Consider the following 19,654-nt stretch of genomic DNA (forward strand, 5'->3'; position numbering starts at 1 on the left):
TTTCTCTTCGATTTCAGCTTCCAACAAGTCTTCTGTAGGAACAGCTTCCCAGGTGCTAGGGTCGACGGATGCCTTCACTCGAGTATAGTGAGTCCAACCTTTTTCCGCAGTTCCTATGGCTGTTTCAGTGGTTAGTAGTACTTGGAAGTGTCCTTCCCATTCGGGCCGGAGTTGATCCTTTCCAGGTCTGAATCAGGACCCAATTTCCCACGGGTCCTGAGAGATGACAAAGAAGAGGACAACCCCAGAATACAGTTCTTAAGAAAACTCTCTTGTTTCGAATTGTGGTATCTCATCCCTTCTGCCCAGATAGGGTAATCCGAACAGCATCTCATACGGTGAAATTCCTATATCCTTTCTTGGTGCTGTTTGAACCTGTAGGAGTGCTAAAAGTAAACATTTTACCCAAGGAAGTTGGGTTTTTAACACTAATTTAGTTAATGGCTTCTTTAATGTCTGGTTCATTTGCTTTGCCTTCCCAGAAGAGGAGGGGTGCCAGGGGGTGTGAAAATCCCACTCAATCTCTAAGGCCTGCATTAACCCTTGCAGTACTTGTGAAGTGAAATTATTTCCTTGATCTGAATCAATGTTTTCAGCTATCCCATATCTAGGGACTATTTGCTCCGGTGATACCTTAGCCACCGTGTTTGCAGTGGCAGATACCGAGGGGAAAGCTTACACCCATCCAGTCACGTGGTCAATTAGGACAACCAAGTACTTAAATCTCCCTCCTTTAGGTAACTCAGTAAAGTCTACCTGTATACTTTGGAAAGGTCGAATCCCTGGCTCCCGTCCCCCTCTAGGTTAGTTACAAATGACCTTTTTATTTACCTTTTGACATATGGTAAATCCTCTGCTTATTTGCTTCACTAAAGTGTATATTCCTACACAGACATACTTTCTTAGCACAACATCACACATTGCTTGCATCTCCCAATGACTCTCTTGATGTAAAACATCATATTTGCCTCATTGGTGCTTTATTCAGCATTTCTCTCCCATCAGGGAGTATCCATTTTCCCTCAGGCTTCGTGGCTCCTGATTCCTTAAAGAAATCTCTCTTAAAAACTTTTTAGTTCTTTCTTAGTTTTCAACAATTCCCTGAATCCTCTCTGGATTTATTCTCAGTTTTCCCTCAGACATTAGATGCCTTAAATACCTGACTTCTCTTTCTACGTATTGTAATTTATTTTTCAATACTCCCAAGCCCTGCTTTCCCAGAAAGTTGAATAGCTTGTTAGTAGCTTCCTTCACAACTGTTTTCTCCTGTCCTGACAATAAACGATCATACACATTTTGTAACAGAAATTCCTCCTTGGGAGGTTGGAATTGCTCCAAAATCTGTTCTAGAACTTTGCCCAAATAAATCGGTGGCCCTGTAAACCCCTGAGGTAAAACTGTCCATCTGTATTGTTGCTTCCGCCCCCACTTCAGAGCCTTTCCAGTCAGAGGTGAATATATCTTTGCTCTCAGGGCCTGAGACCACTCCATTAATACCACTGTTATTCCAGTCTAACAATTTACTATTTGAATGCCCAATTTCATCATCAAATCCCTTCCCAACAAGTTAGTCCCTGCCTTGGGTACATACAATAATTGCCCAGTAATCGTTTTATCCCCTAGTCTCAGCTTGGTATCCCCCAAAGGTGGCACTGTTATCCCAGCCCCTTCTACCCCCATCACTTGTTAGGGTTTCATTAGTTAATTTAATCCCTGATACTTTACAGGCCAGTAATGACCTAGCTGCCCCAGTGTATTGTGTTTGATGGCAAGGTTCGGGAGGGGGCTGCAGTGGCAGCCCCCACGAGGAGAATCCAGAAACCACCCCGTGGGTGGCAGATAAGGGACAATTTCATCCGGCCCCAGAGGGGCCCACCGCTGCCCAGAGCCAAGCCATGAGCAACACAGTCCGTGCCTCTGTGAGAGCACATCCACAAAAACAAACGAACAAACAAAAACCTGCTGCTCAACAGCAGCTGGGAGAGCGAGGAGTGAGAAACCTCCCCGCAGACACCAAAGTCAGCACAGAAGGAGGGGGTGGAGGCGCTCCAGGTGCCGGAGCCGAAGCCCCCTGTGGCCTGTGGAGGCGCCCCTGGTGGAGCAGGCTGCCCCCCCCGCCCCCCCTTCTCGATATTTGGGAAACTGACCAAACACCACAGCAAATATACCAAAACTTCTAGACTGTTACTTAGATAATGCCTACATCCTCTTTCCCTGCTCATTCAACTTTCCCAACTCATTCAAAAAACAGCTCTGTCAAACATTACATACCACACCTTTAACACCTTCAATAACCCTTTTTAACACTTCTTCTTATCTTTCTCCAGCCTGTACTTTCACCAAAGTCTCAGTCATTAGCCAACTTAATTCCATACCTTTCTCCCTCATCCCATTTTCCTTCTCTCCTCCTTCTTCCACTCTGGATATTCCTACCTGAAGTGGCCAGCCTGCCCACACTTAAAACATCCCATCAAAGCCTGTCCCTGCTAAGATTCAGGCCACAACACGGGTAGCTTTCCTTGCCTGCCATTCCTTCATCTCTCTTCCTCTCTTTTCCATCCTGGCCCTGACTCCCCCTGAAGATTTTCTTCCTCTTTCTCCAACCCTCTGCCTGACTACCTGCTACACTGTCAATACCATTAGTTTCACACTCTGCTTTTCCTTCTCATCTCCCCTCTTGACACACACGTTCAGGGCCTCCCACAGGAGGGCCCCCCAGTGACTGTTCACTACATCCCCCCCACCTTCTGGAGCATTTTCTGTGCATCTTGCCAGGCTTCAATCACAAAATGAACTTTCAAGAGCCCTTGGGATACCGGGTCCTCAGGATTCATCCCCAAGTACTTTCTCATTCTGACCCCAAGTCTCTCATATGATTTCTGTGTTGCACACTATTATTCTTCCAGCCAGGATCGGCAAGTGGGTATTTCTGCCCTGCCGGTATTACCCCTGGTCCTGGAGGATGAGTTCTTTCCCATTTTTGTATAGCAGCTCTCCTCCTGATCATTCCCATTTGTTTCCCTGTAAACAACATATTTATGTACATAATTCCCCCTCCCCAAGAGTATAAGTTAGGTCCTAGGAAACTCCTAACCTCTCTGCTGGTAAGGAGGGGGGGAAGTTCACTTAAGAGGATACACAGTTCGTGTTAGTACTGTTAGTATCAGGGAAGGCAAAATTCTCAGTACCTCTTCTACCTTGTTCTAATTCTTGCCAGAGCCTAGAGTACGCTCTTCTCTAGGGACAGTGTTAATTGCAGTCCCTGTCTCCTTTCCTGGAGCGACTGCTGCTGCCACCGGTGCAATATTAGGATTATAGGGAGCATAACTTGGCTCCTCCTCCAAAAAAAAAAAGGAATCTTATTGTTTACACATAAATTTCAAGCCTGAATTTTCATCAGGCCCGTATTTTGGCCAAAATACTGCTGTTTCCTTAATTGGTTCTTTTGTCCAGACTAATACACAATATTTAACCATATTTATTTATTTATTTATTTATTTTTACCATCTCCTCCAATTTTGAGATTATTTTTCCAATTTCTTATAATTCTTCAGGAAGAACTTTCGGTAGGCACTCCCCCAGGGATATCTCCCTGTCCCCTGGAACTCATATTTCCCATTTTTCCTATCCTGGAAAATGGTGGTGTACTGCCAAGCACTTCCCCGTGCAAGGGCTACCGCACACCTATGAGTTTACCAGATTCCCTGGTGTACTTCCGAGCACTACCCCGTGCAAGGCTTACCGCACACCAAATTTCCCTGGTGTACTTCCGAGCACTACCCCGTGCAAGGATTACCGTACACCAAATTTCCCTGGTGTATTGCCAAGCACTTCCCTGTGCAAGGGCTTACCATACACCAAATTTCCCGAGACTCTTCCTTTCTCTCCCTTATCTCACGCTTCGTCCGTCTCCAGCCGCACCCCTCGCGGAGTTACGGAACCACGGATCAGGACTCCACACTCGCTTCGTACAAAAGTACGTCTCAATCACACATCACACATCACACAGAGTCTCACCCGACCCCCAAGGCAATACTTAATATTTCTTACCTTGGTCTGTGCACAGAGTTACCGGATCAATTCTTAAAACCCGGAGTGCCTACCTTCTTCCCTTCCCCACTACTTCACGGATCCTGCCTCTTTCATCAGTCTCGGGCCCTCTGTCAGCTCACCGCAGAACCGCCGCCGTCGATGCACAGGACCGCTGAAATCAGCGGGGCATGCCTTCCTGCTGCTGCGGCGGTGGGGCTCCCCGGTAGGTGACTGGATCCCGGACGAGCCCCCAAATTGTGAGAAACACTCTGTAGCCAATAACTTAGGCTCAGGCGAGGATCTCAGTGAAGTAGTAATTTATTCGCGATTGCAATGGCGGGCGTCCCACAAGCAGGAGCGCACCTACTGGTTCCAAAACACAGTTTATATACTTTTTGATGACAGGACCCTCCCCTGTTTCCCCACTGAGTGGGTAATCCAGGTTCACAACCTATCCGATACTTCATAGACAATACATGGCCTTCAGTTGCTGGCCTGTTAAATTTCAAATTTCTTTTGACTTTTTTACTGTTTGAAGTGGTAATGTTTCCTCACTTATCTGATTTGACTTGACACCGTGATTTTCACCTAATTGCTCTAAGGAGTCCGGCTGTCTGCATTTTACAAGGTTTTCTGTTAAGCTTTCTTATCACTGTAAGCATATCTCAATACCACATTCCTTCCTTCTATACAATGTAACACTGCAAAAACAACATTTCCATTCCCACAGATAGCAGAGAGATTTAATTCTCCCCTCAGAAATGTAAGATTTCTTCACCGGTGGGTGACAGGATCCCACCCAAAACATACAGACTAAATTGTTTCTCTGAAATAGCAGCATTACAGCCCCCCATGACAGGGGGCTGGGAAGAAGGGGAGGAGTATGGTTCCATGAAAAAAACAAATCTAGCCCAACTTTTACCCCTTTTCAGTGGGAGATCAAAAACAAAGTCAGGCCAGGGCCAATCAGCAACACTAAAAAATGTATCACAGGCTGCCTTTAGGCTACAAATCAACTTGCCAAATCTTTTCAGTATCTCTGATGCTGAGGAAGTTTAGAATTAGTTTGCAAGTTAAATGCATATTCATGCGAGAGTGCAGAAAGAGTAGCCCTGGAAATCACTACGCCCACAAAGCTGACATCTCCAAATAGAAACTGTAGAAAGGTGGGACTGTGAATTTGCTTTTGGTGCTAAATGATATCTAGGAAAGAAATGTCTGCTTATTAAGCCATTAAACATGTAATACTCCAGGGAGAGAGTTGAGGAGGAAGCATGATATTCCTACAGTCTTCTATTACTTGATGTTAGCTGTGGATCTAGTCTAGAGATAGATCACCAAGCACAGGCCTCTCTGTTGAAGAAAGCTTTGCAAGCCTTTCTTATGTTCAGTGCTTTCCAAACAGAGGAGCAATGACAAGTTTAGCCTGTAATGGTGTGTGGGAGTGTGGCCATGGGGGTCGGCAAGCCCCATGGTTGGTGATAACATTGGACTCTTAAGGATGAGGCCATCAGGAATGTAAAGAGTTTAGAGGGAACAAAGAAGGGTGACTGAGGAAACGCCTTGCTGTCTCGGGTTGCTTGTTCTCCAGCCCTTAAGGCATGGAAGTTGCTGGGTGTTTGGGTTGCCCGGCAAAGTTGTTGACCAATGGATAGTTAGTGGGAAAGTACTGCTGTGGGGCGAATGGTATAAGAAGGGAGCCTGTCCTCAATATGGGGAGGCAACTAGGATAATGAAGTTATGCCCTCGATATGAGAGATGAAGTTAGGCCCTCAGTAAGAGAGAATGAAGTTATGTCATCAATAAAGAAGTAGCAGTTACTGATCCTAAAAGAACCCTGGTGTCCGTGTGGTCATTATGCCACAGTGGTGTGAGCAGTCCCTTTCTTTGTGAGAAAATTTGGAAGATCTTTCATTTCTTGAATTATCAGAAAGCTTCTGTGTGGTGGTCATAGCTGTTGTGTCAGTAGCTTTCTCCATGTAGTTATTGCTTCCAGTACTCATCAGCTTTAATTTTGTGTTCTCCCCACTTGCAGGTGGAAGCACACCTCCTGGTATAACTGCACCAACTGTGCCTAGCATCCCATCTCCAATTGGGGTGAATGGTTTCACTGGCCTCCTGCCGCAGGCTAATGGGCAGCCCACCGCAGAAGCCGTGTTTGCTAATGGCATCCACCCTTACCCAGGTAAGCCAGACCACAACCTGCTCCTTCAGTCCTAGGGAAATTGTCTACATCTGAGGTAGTGTAAGCTACTTCAGAAGGATTATACCTTGCACCTTCAGACCATGTGCACAGGCGGTGGGTGCTGGTCCCCAAAACAACAGCTGCATTCAAACCCTGTTGCCATACCAGGTCTGGAGACTGAAGCTCCTTCAGTACAGCCACAGAACTGGCTCAGCTTCACCCTTCAGTGGTACACCACTGAGGCACGGCTGCTAGGATTCATAGACTGTGAAAAGCTCAAAAGATCCAGTATTGAAAGAGTGATTTTGCAAGTCCTGGCAGTCAGGAATGAATGAGGCAGATTAAAGAATAGGTACCTACCTCTGTACAGGTACTTAACAAATATATGGACGCTGTGAGGCTGTAATCACCAAGAACTTAGGGGTTTACAGGTCCTTAATGTGCACTGACATTTTTCCAGGGTCCTTGGGATTTGATACAGCCCTCTTCTCCAGGCTGTACTTTTGATGGAAAGATCTTCCTAAAAAATTGGTGTACACAAACTAATAATACCAATCATAACAATAAAAATTTAAATAAATGTTACTAATTGATCCTAGTCACCAACATACAAAAAGGCATATTTTACCCTGGGGCACTCAGATTAATCTAGTCTGTTAGGAAGTCAAACATTCAGTCAGATACTCCAGCCAAAAACTCTGCAAAAGCCCTAACAAAAAAAAAAATATAAATAAATCTTTCCATCTCAACTAGTTCTGAAAACTCAGAAGATTCAACATCACTAGGGAGTTTATGAGCTACAAGGAAAAATATCACATAACACAGAAGTACAAAAGTCTTGCCTACTTACTGCTCAAAGTCACTGGGAAAAAAAAAAAAAACAAAAAAACAGAACACAAAACAACTGTGAATGCAGCAAAGGAAATCCCAGAAATATCAAGAGTATTGAAAAAATAGTTATGTGAGAAACACTCCGTAGCCAATAACTTAGGCTCAGGCGAGGCTCTCAGTGAAGTAGTAATTTATTCGCGATTGCAATGGCGGGCGTCCCACAAGCAGGAGCGCACCTACTGGTTCCAAAACACAGTTTATATACTTTTTGATGACAGGACCCTCCCCTGTTTCCCCACTGAGTGGGTAATCCAGGTTCACAATCTATCTGATGCTTCACAGACAATGCATGGCCTTCAGTTGCCGGCCTGTTAAATTTCAGATTTCTTTTGACTTTTTTACTGTTTGAAGTGGTAATGTTTCTTCACTTATCTGACTTAACACCGTGATTTTCACCTAATTGTTCTAAGGAGTCTGGTTGTCTGCATTTTACAAGGTCGCCTGCTAAGTTTTCTTATCACTGCAAGCATATCTCAATACCCCATTCCTTACCTTTAAACAATGTAACTCTGCAAAAACAACATTTTTATTCCCACAGTTATAATTTCTTCCCACACAAAACTTGTAAACATTTAGCCATGAGTTCAACTTTAAGCAGAATTGAAATCAAGGGTCTTACTGTGCTAGAAGTTAGACGTGTACGTTTGTAGCAGGTTAGAGGGATGGGAAGCTCTTGGTAGCTTATGGGGAGGCATCAGAAGATTGAAGGAAGCCTTAGTGTGCTCAGTGAGCTCAGCCACTGCAGCAAGAAAGCACCCTATCTTTAGGGTGATATAAATAAATCCATTGGTTCATCTAAGCATCTACCTGTTTTCCAGTCTGTCATCTCTCTGTTTATTCGTCCCTTTCTATGTCTATCTTTTTTTCTGCTTTATCTAGCTCCTCTTAGCTAATTTTCCATGATACATTACTGCAGATATCAGAGAAAAGACGATCCCTGTAGATGAATCATAATGATTTGAGCTTTCATTACTACCTCCAAATACTCCCATAATTAAAGAAAGCTTTGAGTTAGGTATTTCATCTAAGATTATATGAAAGGCAGTGGCCTTAATCTGATCTTTTCTGAGTTTTGGAGAGACTTGTTCAGCCAGCAGTCCACAGTAAGCCCCTGCACAAATACCAAAAGCCTAACACACTGAAAGGTGAAAGTCATCCTAGCTTCACTTCACTGCAGGATGAGGGTCTCCTCTTTGCCAGTAGAGCTGACTTCCAAATATTTTGCTTTGTGTGAAGTCGGGATTTATCTCAGCATGTCTTCAGCAATACATTGGTCCTTCCCAGTGCTCAGCTTCCCTATAACTCAATGACATCCTAAGTGATAGCAGAGGTGTAAAGTGGTCAGCCAGAACCTTACCGTTCATTTTATTTCTGCCTGTCCCGACTAGCAATGAAACCTTGACAGCAAGCTCCTTTGTAGCAGGTTAGGTGTAGGACACGTCGTGTTTGCTCCATCATATTCTCTTCCTTCTCATGAGCATTAATACACCCTCCAAAACTTTCTTCCTTGCCACACGCTTTATTGAGGCCTGGAGCTTACCAGCATTAAAAAAATAAAATAATAAAATAAAATAAAAATAAAAAAGGATTAGACATTTATGTGGCTAATGAGAACATCCACAGTCACATTAGACTAGATAAAAATGTAGAAAGGACACAAACCTTCATGTTTTATGGTATAATCCAGCCACTAATTGCTTGGGGTTAGAAATAAATTTTCATCACTGGGCAGCTTATTCCATCATTGTTCATTGATTTTTCGCACTTTCCTCTGTAGCATCTGTTATTGGCACTGCCCTGTGGTTCTGCATTTCTGAATGCAAGGGTAGAAATAAAATATTAAAGCTAAGCATGCAATTGCATTAACACTATAGAGAAGAAAAGAACACGACAGTCCCTATTCAAAGTCAGCATCTTCCAAACAATTTTCTTTTATGATATATTTCTCATTCTGAAAGTGGCCAAGAGTGCTGCAGTATTATGTATGTAACCATAGCAAGACTAGTCTCGCTATGGTTATGACTTGCTCTATGTTGTTTAATGCCTGAATTTTGCTCTCAGATACTCTTTCATACTCCACAAAAAAACTGAAATGTGGGTTCTGACCGTTATATCCTGTAGCAGAATGTGCTTTGTTGCCTGAAAATAGCAAAACAGGACAATCAAAATCTGTAGTGGCATGACATCCACATCATTCAGACCCAAATAAATCCCATTAATTGTGTACTTTGTCTACACGTCCATCTTTGTGTCTTGCTATATTTTTGCTGTTGCATCTAAACGACTTCAGAACTCCAGTCTTTGCACTACAAAAGCAGGTGCAAATCATATAATTGTATTTGCCCTGTAGTTTCACTATTTTTTTTCTGTCTTCACCAGTGCTCTTTTTTTTTTTTTTTTAACATTCCCTTTGTCTGGAGCAGGAACAGACACACAGTATCATTTGGGTCTTAGGTTTTTCACTACCGAAATCCCCATGACTTTGGAGCAAAGGCAAGAGTAGGTCAGACATCCCTACTCACCAGATCTCTGATCACAGCTCCAGTCCCTGCAGGAGTTCTCTCTTTCTGTGGCTTTGGTTGGGCTATGGATCCATGCAGCACCACCAGAAAACAATTCCTTGCAGACATACACTTTGCAAGCCATGCTCACATCCTCTCCAAGCTCAACCACTACATACATAATGCTTCATCGTGCACTTTTTGGCATGGACAGAAAAACAAGGGAGCAAAAATTTCGCCTTCAACTAGCATGAGTTCCTTTGGAGATTTGGCCTTTTTGTGCATTAATGCCTGCCCTTTAGTCTTTCAACTTGCAGAGCTATTGAACATGGCAATGTGTCACAACACATAGTGGGGACAAAGAGTATAATCTGTTGTGCCATGACCTGGCGAGTCACTTTGCAGCAGCACAAGAGCATTTGCCATTTTCACATTCATCATAGTAACAAGGATTGCACTCTTCTGCCAACACTTCTTAGCCACCAAGAGCCTGGTGCGTCTCTTGTAACAGTGTGTGACCTACAATAACAGTGGAGGCCATCTGCACTGGTTTCTGCTGTGTTTCGCACCATCAAAGTTCTGCTCTCCAGGAATGGGTCTTGCCCCTACTGGATTGCATTGTGAGGATCTAGACAAAATGCTTGCTGCAGAAATAAAGCCTCCTCAGGAAGAGAAGAGGAGGGCAAGATGAGAAAACTGAGAGATCAAAGGGTATCAAACAAGAGAGAGACAGGAGCAGCTGTCATGGGTTCAGTGACTCAAAATGAGGGAACTGGAAGAGGGCACAGAGCACAGCACTCAGAAAAGAGTGAGCACTGCTCTGTCATCTTCTGCCCAGTGATGTGCCCAGGAAGGAAGCATAAATATAGCCCGGGCCAGGGGATGTCCAGCCCAACTAGAGCCAGGGGTGGACCCAGTGGTAGGGCAACTTTGAGGAGCCTCAGATGGGGAATGTTTTCCAGGATGCTGGCTTCTTCAGTGCATTTAGTCTGGGCATGTGTAACTGAGGACAACGAAAGAAGACTTCCCTCAGCTGTCCATAATGCACTATAAACATGTTTCCTCATTCACAGCTCTCGGTGCTACTGTTTCTGACTGCCTACCACTACCAGGAATAGCTTTATAACTCCTCATTGCAGACACTGCAAAAGTCCCTCCACTCCCCTTTACTTATGCAGTGGGCACATCTGGGCTAGCAAGACAGCAAGCTCCACTTCATGCCCTACTTGAGGCCCACTCCTCTCTGGTGAGGACTACCTGTCAGTACAAATGGACAGCCAAGCCTTTATGCCTACCTTTCCAAGCCACAGCTGAGACTGGCAGCAATTCACCCCATGGGTGAATTCCTGTGCTGTAGAAACTCATGTCTCAGGAACTGACGTGAGACCATCAATTCATTTTTCTTGGCTTAACAAAGAGCCATCAGGCAGTAACCAGTTTCACCCATTGCCAGCAGAGACAGGATTCAAACTCCATCTGTAATTATTATCATTACCCAAACTCATTTTGTAGGGGAGGAGTTGCAGGCATGTTGATATGACAGTCTTATCTGTTAGTTTGTCAATTAGCTAGCAGCACTGCTGATGGGCAGGCTGCTGCTCCAGGCCAGTTGGTCACAGGATCAGTCCTGATCACAACAGACACCCTCCGGTGGCATTGGCCAGGATCAGGGATTCTTTTGTGCAGGCAGAGAAAGGGACTGGCTTCCCCTGCCCCAGTGCATGCCCTGACATTTCAAAGAGGTCACACGGAGTTCCAAGAGCAGGTGAATGAGAAGAACAGAAAAGGAGTGACCTTCCTGCACCTGTAGAAGGTCCAGGATGAAAGCCAAGCCCCCTAGCATTCGGTCTGGTCATACACCATGCCCTAGAAATTACCTGGCTCAGCAGCCCCTTTACTTGCAATAGGAAATCTTTAGCTTCATTGTGTTTGTCCACCCTAAATCCTTGAGTGAGAGCTTTCCCTTTAATATTTTGTATCAGCAGTTCAAAAAATGCAACAGTGAGCTCCTGAAGCATCATTATGAGTGGGAAGCATTTATTTGACCCATTTGTAACTATCTGCCACGTGCCATAAACCATGCTTTACTGGTAAAATAAATAAGTGAATGTTCTGGTTTAACCTGGCCGGAAGCTAAGCACTACACAGCCTTTCATTCACCCTCCCCCCCTCCCTCTCTGGGATGGGGGAGAGATAAGGTCACCCCTGAGCCTTCTCTTCTCCAGGCTAAACAACCCCAGCTCCCTCAGCCGCTCCTCGTAAGACTTGTTCTCCAGTCACCATTGTATCCACTTGTCTCCACTCACCATTAGACTTTTGCACTGGCCATATGAGACTATTAAAAGGTGAATGAGTCTTGCTGATCACTCCTTGGCTCTCCAGTTGATGAATTAGCTTATGGATGGGAATCAGGGACTCTCGGTTGGTGCGATATTGCCACTGGTGCACAGTTGTGGTAGCGATTGGCACCTGCTGTTCTTCGACCCTCAGCAACCCCACAACAGAAGAGTCCTCTGAGAGACCGGGCAAGGTAGACAACTGTTTAATGTCCTCTGTCTCTAAGGCAGCTATGCCAAAAGCCCACCGGAACCCTTTTGGGTCCTTGAAATATCCTCTCCTGAGGATATTTCCACTCATTCCCAGTTAGACTCACTTCAGCCTCCAATACAGTTAACTGCTGGGATCCCCCCATCACCCCATAAATACAGATGGGTTCTGGCCCTTTATAGCTTGATGGCATTAGAGTACACTGTGCACCGGTGTCTACTAAAGCCTTATATTTCAGTGCATCTGATGTGCCAGGCCATTGAATCCACACAGTCCAATAAACCCGATTGTCCCTTTCCTCCCCCTGGCTGGAGGCAGGGCCCCACTAATCCTGGTCAGAATCTTTGTTTCTGTGTCTAAAGGACTGCCTGCTGGAAGTTGAAGCAGCAAATTTCTCAGAGAACCCCCATTTTGTAACTGTTTTTCCTTGCAACTCACATACCCGTGCCTCTAGGGTTGAGGTAGATTTTCCATCTCATTTTCTCATGTCCTGTCCATGGTCACGTAGGTAAAACCACAGGGTGGCGCGGGGTGTGTACCCACCATATCTTCTTCCTTGCACAGAACGACGCTTACCCCTGATGGCTGAGATACTGATTTGTACAGGTGGGGAGGAAGATAAACTCTCTTCAAGTTGGTGGATCTTTTCAGAAAGTTTCTCCAAAGTATTCTCTTTTAGTTGATGGAACTCTTGAGAAAGTTTCTCCACAGCCGAGACGCAGGCCTGTAGGGAAGAGGAGAGACTTTCTTCGTACTGCCAGAGTTGTTTAGCCACTTCATCCACTGTGGGTTCCTCATCCTCTTTCCAGGTCATTACTGCCAATGAGCTGGCATATGATGATGGTGCACTCCGTACAAAATTCCGTCACATGGGTCGTGTACACTGGACTTCATCTGGATCTGTGGATATTCGTTCATTGTCTGTGTCATCATAAATCACCTCCCGTATGGCTAATTCCCTCAGGTACTGGATTCCCTTCTCCATAGTGGTCCACTTGCCTGGTAGACATACAAGTTCTTCCTTGAAGGGATACCTTTCCTTCACAGCTGACAGGAGACGCCTCCAGAGGCTGTAGCCTGGTGCTCCATCTCCAATTGCTTTATCAATGCCTGCGTCTCTAGCAAGAGATCCCAGCCGCCTGGCTTCCCTGCCCTCTAATTCCAGACAGTTGGCTCCAGTGTCCCAGCACCAGAGCAGCCAAGTGACAAGCTGCTCACCTAGACAACAACCAAAATCTTTTTGCACATCTCGTAGCTCACGCTGGTATAGGGTTCGGGTAGTTACTGTTGATTTTTCAACATCCTCATCTTCATCTTCATCCTCCTGCACATTTGATGGCCCAGCCTCGTCTTCTCTATACCTAGTCTTAGCAGGAGTTTCTCTGCGTTCTAAATGTTCTGACTCTCTAAACCATTTTTTCATCTTGGTTACGGGTGCAACCGACACTGGTACAGTTTCTTTCCCTGGCTCAGCCTTGGGGCCCGTTGTAGGGCTTGGAGTGGCCGCTGGGCCTGTCTCAGTGGTTGAAGTGGCCTCAGGGTCTGTCACTGGGGTTATATTGGCATTGAATGCAGCTCGGTAGGCATAGGCCAATCCCCAGCATGTTGCAGTGATTTGTGTATCTCTGGTATTGCCAGGGTGATGACACACCTTTTTCAAACACTCTACCAGTTTTTTAGGATTTTGCAGTTGTTCAGGGGTGAATTTCCAAAGCACTGGAGGTGACCACTGCTCTAGAAACCTGCCCATATCCTCCCACTCTCCCTGCCACTCATAACTATCCTGCCTCAGGACAGATCTCTGGATGACACTCTTAAGTATTTGTTTAACCTTAGACAAAACCTGAAGTGCATTCAGGAGACATAACAATAAGAACATGCTGGTCTGAACATCCCAAGGATATTCGACGTTTTGGAAAGCTACCATAACTCGCCTGGAGTTCTGAAAGGGGTAGAGGAGAAAGGGAGGGTGAACAAGTGGGAAAAAATGTCTTCCCCTGACCCCTCCATAGATTGGCTCCCTGAAGGAAAAGCGTGAAAGGTGTAATTGTTAATAGTTTCTGAGGTAGGCTTCCCAAAGTATGGAGTTGATGGCAATGCTGAGTACAAATACCAAATTAGTCTCATGGCCGGTAACTTTATCATATCGTAAGCCGGTGTTACACAGTACAGCAAAATAATAACCCTGTACCAACCCCCAGAAGTGATAAGCAACGCAACAGGGAACACATACAGTAAGTAATGTGCTATATAACTCAATTCGGAAAGCAGGTACATCATACTTGAGATCACAAAAATCGGCATTGTGATTAGCAACTATTAAACTGATGTAATGCTTATCAGAATCTTGTTTTAACATGCTCTGTTGTTATCTCAACACTTCGTGCCCCATGCTGGGCGCCAAAAGGACTGTTGTGGTTTAACCCGGCCGGCAGCTAAGCACCACATAGTTGTTCACTCACCCTCCCCCCTCCCTCTCTGGGATGGTGGAGAAAATCAGGAAAATGAAGCCTGTGGGTTGAGATAAAGACAGTTTATTAGGACAGAAATGAAAAGGATAATAATAATAATAATGATAATAGTGCTACTAATAATAACGTATACAAAACAAGTGATGCACAATGCAATTGCTCACCACCCGCTGACTGATGCCCAGTCTATCCCCAAGCAACCAGCCCCCCCACCCCAACTAGCCACCCCTATATATTGTTTAGCATGATGTCAGATGGTATGGAATACCCCTTTGGCCAGTTTGGGTCAGCTGTCCTGGGTCTGTCCCCTCCCAGCTCCTGCTGCACCCCTAGCCTGCCCGCTGGCAGGACAGAGCGAGAAGCTGAAAAGTCCTTGGCTTGGTGTAAACACTGCTCTGCAACAATTAAAACATCAGTGTGTTATCAACATTATTCTCATCCTAAATCCCAAACATAGCACCCTACCAGCTACTATGAGGAAAATTAACTCTGTCCTATCTGAAACCAGGACAGTGAAGGAACGCACTCATTAAAAATATAATAAGTTGCCATCTTCAATTGTAGTCTAAGCTACTTTAATGATGCTGTGTACTTCCAGCGATCACACTGCAGCCATAATGAATGAGGTTGTTTAAGGCAGCTGTGGGAGTCTTTTCAGATCCAAAGTGTTTTCTCCTCTGATCTGGAAGAAGGTGCAAATACAAAGCGCTAAAGTTTTCAGAGGCACCTAAGTGAGTTAACACCTTGATCTTTATTTTTCAGAGGTGACTTAAAGCAAGCTCCCAAAAAATATGGAGTTAAGCGCCCTAATAGCTTTAACAACCTGAACCCGATTTATGTGTTTATGGGCTCAGGCAATGGGAGGGAAGCCTGGTCCTGTCTCTGCTGTTGAATTAGTACATCACCTTGGGCAACTACCTTCACCTTTCCGCATTTCTGAGTCTTATGTGTCTTTCTTGCTTTGCCCGCTGGAAGCTCTTCATGGGCAGACATGACTCGTATTGTGTGTTTGCACAGCACCCATCTCAGCAGGGGCCCGACTATGGATGAGGCTTGGAGGCAGGAGTATTAAGAACATACTAAGAATAATCCTGATTTCCAGGGATGAGCTATATGAATTCCATACTATGGCCATTTGTTGTCCTAAACAAGCATCTCCTATGCCTGTGGATGCTACAAAAAGATGTTTCCAACCCACAAGATGGAGCGGGGGGCACAAATTCCCTGGATTTCATGGCTCCCCTGATTTGTACAGAAAGAGACAATAGGACAACATGTCTTTGACTGAGTGATGTCCTAAATGACAAAACGAGACTATAAAACACAGAATCAGTCTCTGTTTTCTGCTGGATCAGCACATTCTTTCTATTATTGCAGTTATTGTTGTGTCTGAATACCTAATTAATTACAACAGTAAATGCTGGCTTCTTTAATCACAGCATCAGCTGTCCTAATCAATCTTAATAATATGGAATCTGTACTACGGCACCCATGAATTTTAATCTACATAAATTTCTTAAGACCTGTCGCAAGCTTGTTGTACAAAATGATATACTTATGGATATAGATTAGGGCTGTAGAGAGTGATTTAAATTGGATTTAAGGAGAAGGTGAATAGAACCCTCCCACTCATTTATTTATTTATTTTAATCCTGGACTTCACATAGATTTGTCGTGCTATCATTATTTTATTTCCCCCCCACCCTGACTGAGCAGCGCTAGCTCCATTTGATCACCCTGCACCCTGCCTCCGCCCTCCCAGAGGCTGCAGTGACAGGTCCAGGGAGAGGTGTAAGATATCCCTGGGACTGTGAGGGAAATGAATAGGTGGGGCAGAGCACAAAGCTGTGGATCCAGGTGATAACATGTTTTTGTAGATTAGCGAAGGGAGCAGTGCTGGAAAATAGGGTGAAATAGGTGAAATAAAGCATGACTCCCAGGAAAAGCAGTCAATGAAAAGAAGGGTTTCGAGGGTATATCATATAGGTGGAAGGTTTGCTGACTCCTTCTACCACAGTAAAATCCTAGGGTGTGTAGGGGCCCAAAATTTGCCAGAATTTTGAGAGAAAAAAATCCCTTTTTTGTCTCTCATAGAAACTGGGGCCTTCTGCTTCCAGGTAGTAACCAGCATTGTTTTTCCCCACCACCTCCACTGGCTTCAGTGCAGTTCCTCCTGATTTCATCCCTGAGCATCACAGCAGACTCCAGCCCTCTGTCCTACAACCATTTTCACCTGGAGCACCCACATAACAGCTCAGCTGCAGGTACCATCTCAGGAGGGATTCCTTATAGAACATCCCTTAAACTAATTTTATTTATTTTTAACAGTGTGCTTCTTACTGCCACCTCCATCCTTTCATTCTTAGACAAAAGCTAAATGTGGGGTCTAACACTAGCTGAATGCTCCTTTAAAAAGTTGGACTTCAATCTAGAGTTTTATCAGTAGTAAGAAAGCTTCCTGGTGTTAATTTTAAAGCACTGGTATTTCGTGCTGACTTGGGAAATCATCCCTGGTTTTTGGCATCAGGCAGAGGATTCAGAAAGTGACATTAACAGATCTACTTTCTTTGAAGGACTTGGGAGTCATTTCTTGACTTCCGCCTAATGAATAAGTGCTGCCTTCATTAAATTTATATTTATCGCCATATAGTAGGTCATTGGCTTGTTTTATGTCTCCAGGTTTATGGAAGGTTATCTGCCATGGTCACCTTGTGGCATCTTGGCCAGGATTGTCTTGCAAAGAGACAATAGTATCTGAGCAGAATTTTTCCCGTGGAGATATAGAAATTATCAAATTAATATAGAGGCAATGTCCAGGGATAAGGCTCTTGCCCTGAGCTGCCAAATGAAGTTACTATTAGCATCTGTTTTCACAGTACACCTTTAGTTTGCCCTGGCAAGGCCAGATCCTCAGCTTCTGTAAAGCAGCATGGCTACACTAGCTGCAGTGGGGCTGATGTGACTGATACTTGTCCTCTGGCCTCTCGGGAGCCTCTCTGCTTTTTTTCACTTCACCAGCTGATTCCCGTTTAATCATGTTACATAACATTTAATCACTTAAATGTCTGTATATTGGTCATAAGATCTTCATGAATATGACAACAAGGAAAGCTATTTCAAATGGTATCTATGGGCAAATTTGTACATATAGTCACTAGCACATTTGAGGTCTTTTGCTGATGTCACGACATAAACATGCACTTGTTCTGGTGCAAAAGCCCTTGTAGGTTCTTTATGATAGTCTCATTCCTCATCTAGTGTCCCCTACATCCCCATAGGTCTTACCTGGCCTTACTTAGCTATTTACCTTCTGGATCATGGTGGACTTGAACCCCAGCACAGACAGCATGCAGAGGAACTGTCTCCAGCCCTGCATGCCCATGTTGTCTATGAAATGAGCACAATTATTGGGAGTGCCTGTGAGGGGACAAGTTGCAGGAACAGGGGTGTGGCATTATTATGCATGTTTGCATGGATGTTAGTTCGGTTTGTTTTTTTGACAGTGTGTAACCATTATCAGAATTCAGTGGTCACTCTCTTGAAAAGGATACTTGAAAATTTCAGAACTATTCATAAAGAGTTGAAAGAAAGGCTCAAGATGCAGAAAGCTTCCCCATCTCTGAATTTCATCCATCATTTTCTAGGGATATCAGATCCATTAGTTGTTGTAACACTAACTTCAACTAATATTTGCAGTAACAGAGAAGACTTGTCAGCTGGATGGGGAGAAGGGGTGGCAGAGACAGGGTAAATCTACCTTAGAGGAGCATGATAATATTACGTTATGTGCATCTTACCGAAGAGTAAAGCAACCTTCCCTCCTGGTCTCCTGCTGAGACACAAAAACAATTTACATCTCCCCACCACTGTGAATTTTAGCATGCGGCACACTCCAGCCTACAGTTACAAACAACCCTGGGGCAGGTTGGCTCTGGATCGTGAGCCCCTCGTACATTTGAGCCCTTCCTGAACTTCACACTGGTCATTAGTATGTAGGAGGGCTGTCACTTTGATGAACACAGCATGGCCACAACTTCCTCAAATGTCTAATCAGTGTTTTGAGATTTCTGGATCAATACCAACCGTTGGCTTCATCCATACTACAGCTGGGAGAACAGGCGGTTATGCCCTTCACTAAGTTTAATTCATCTGGCACAGCGAGTGGCAGCATGAGGTTATGCTCATGGATGCCCAAGCTACTCTGGCTTCATGCCAGGGTACCCAGCCAGCCCTGGAGCCTGTGTCCCTGCATCTTCCTAGGCCATGTTGGCCAGCATGGGCACATCCACTGTATTGAAGTCACATCTTCATTTGCTGAGTAAACACGCCTTCGGAGCTAAGGAAGATGAATTTTTCAGTGAGCAAAGGTCATCACTTTTATTTTTAAGAACACCCAGGTTCTTAAACAACACCAAGTAGGTGGTGAATCACCACAACTGCCTTTCCCAGATGGCCAAGGTAGGGTATGAGGCTCTGAATAAAAGAGAGCACTGAACTGGGGGTTGCTGCCTCCCCATGGGGTCTGGTGCTACAGCCCAGAGGTGCTTTTGCCTTGCTCCTTTTCAAGAGCATCCAGGGACTCTTGGGCCATTGTTGCAGTCCTGAGTGTCAGACCAGCCACAAACACCTTGCATCTTCTTTACCTGTGAGTAAATGATTCCCAGCTTGGATCAAAGCTGACTGAAATCAAGGGTTGAGTTATCCCATTGACTTGCATGTGCTGAGAGCCAGGAGGAAATTCTCTCTGTAATCTGGGGCACAAAACAGTCTCTTGAGAAAGAAACTCCCAGTTAGATACTCCCCTTGCTGCAAGTCCTGAAGGCTCAGGGAAATAATGAACTCTAAAAGCTTTGTGTGGGAGGGAAAAAGGCTGCATTTAAATGCCTGTTGTTCCAAAACCCTTTAAATAAAGCATTTGCCGAGTTTTAATATTTAATCTTAAAGGTGAACGGTGATTTTCAGCACATATTACCTACACTGAATGGCTTACTTATGATGGGCAGAGTATGGCTCTGAAGAGAGACAAG

General features: G+C 44.7%; 1 protein-coding gene across 2 annotated transcripts in view; it reads left to right on the forward strand.

Annotated features, from left to right (window-relative positions):
- The window catches only part of LOC310888764 (CUGBP Elav-like family member 4), an 815,597-nt gene that overhangs the window by 757,791 nt on the left and 38,152 nt on the right, over positions 1 to 19,654 (forward strand). For both annotated transcript variants that reach the window (XM_083815832.1, XM_083815833.1), the window contains exon 8: positions 6,068 to 6,217. In XM_083815832.1, the coding sequence (XP_083671958.1) occupies positions 6,068 to 6,217 (150 nt within the window). The remainder of the gene's footprint in view (positions 1 to 6,067; positions 6,218 to 19,654) is intronic.

The sequence above is a fragment of the Anser anser genome (genome assembly GCF_964211835.1).
Source record: "Anser anser genome assembly, chromosome: W".
Classification (NCBI taxonomy): domain Eukaryota; kingdom Metazoa; phylum Chordata; class Aves; order Anseriformes; family Anatidae; genus Anser; species Anser anser.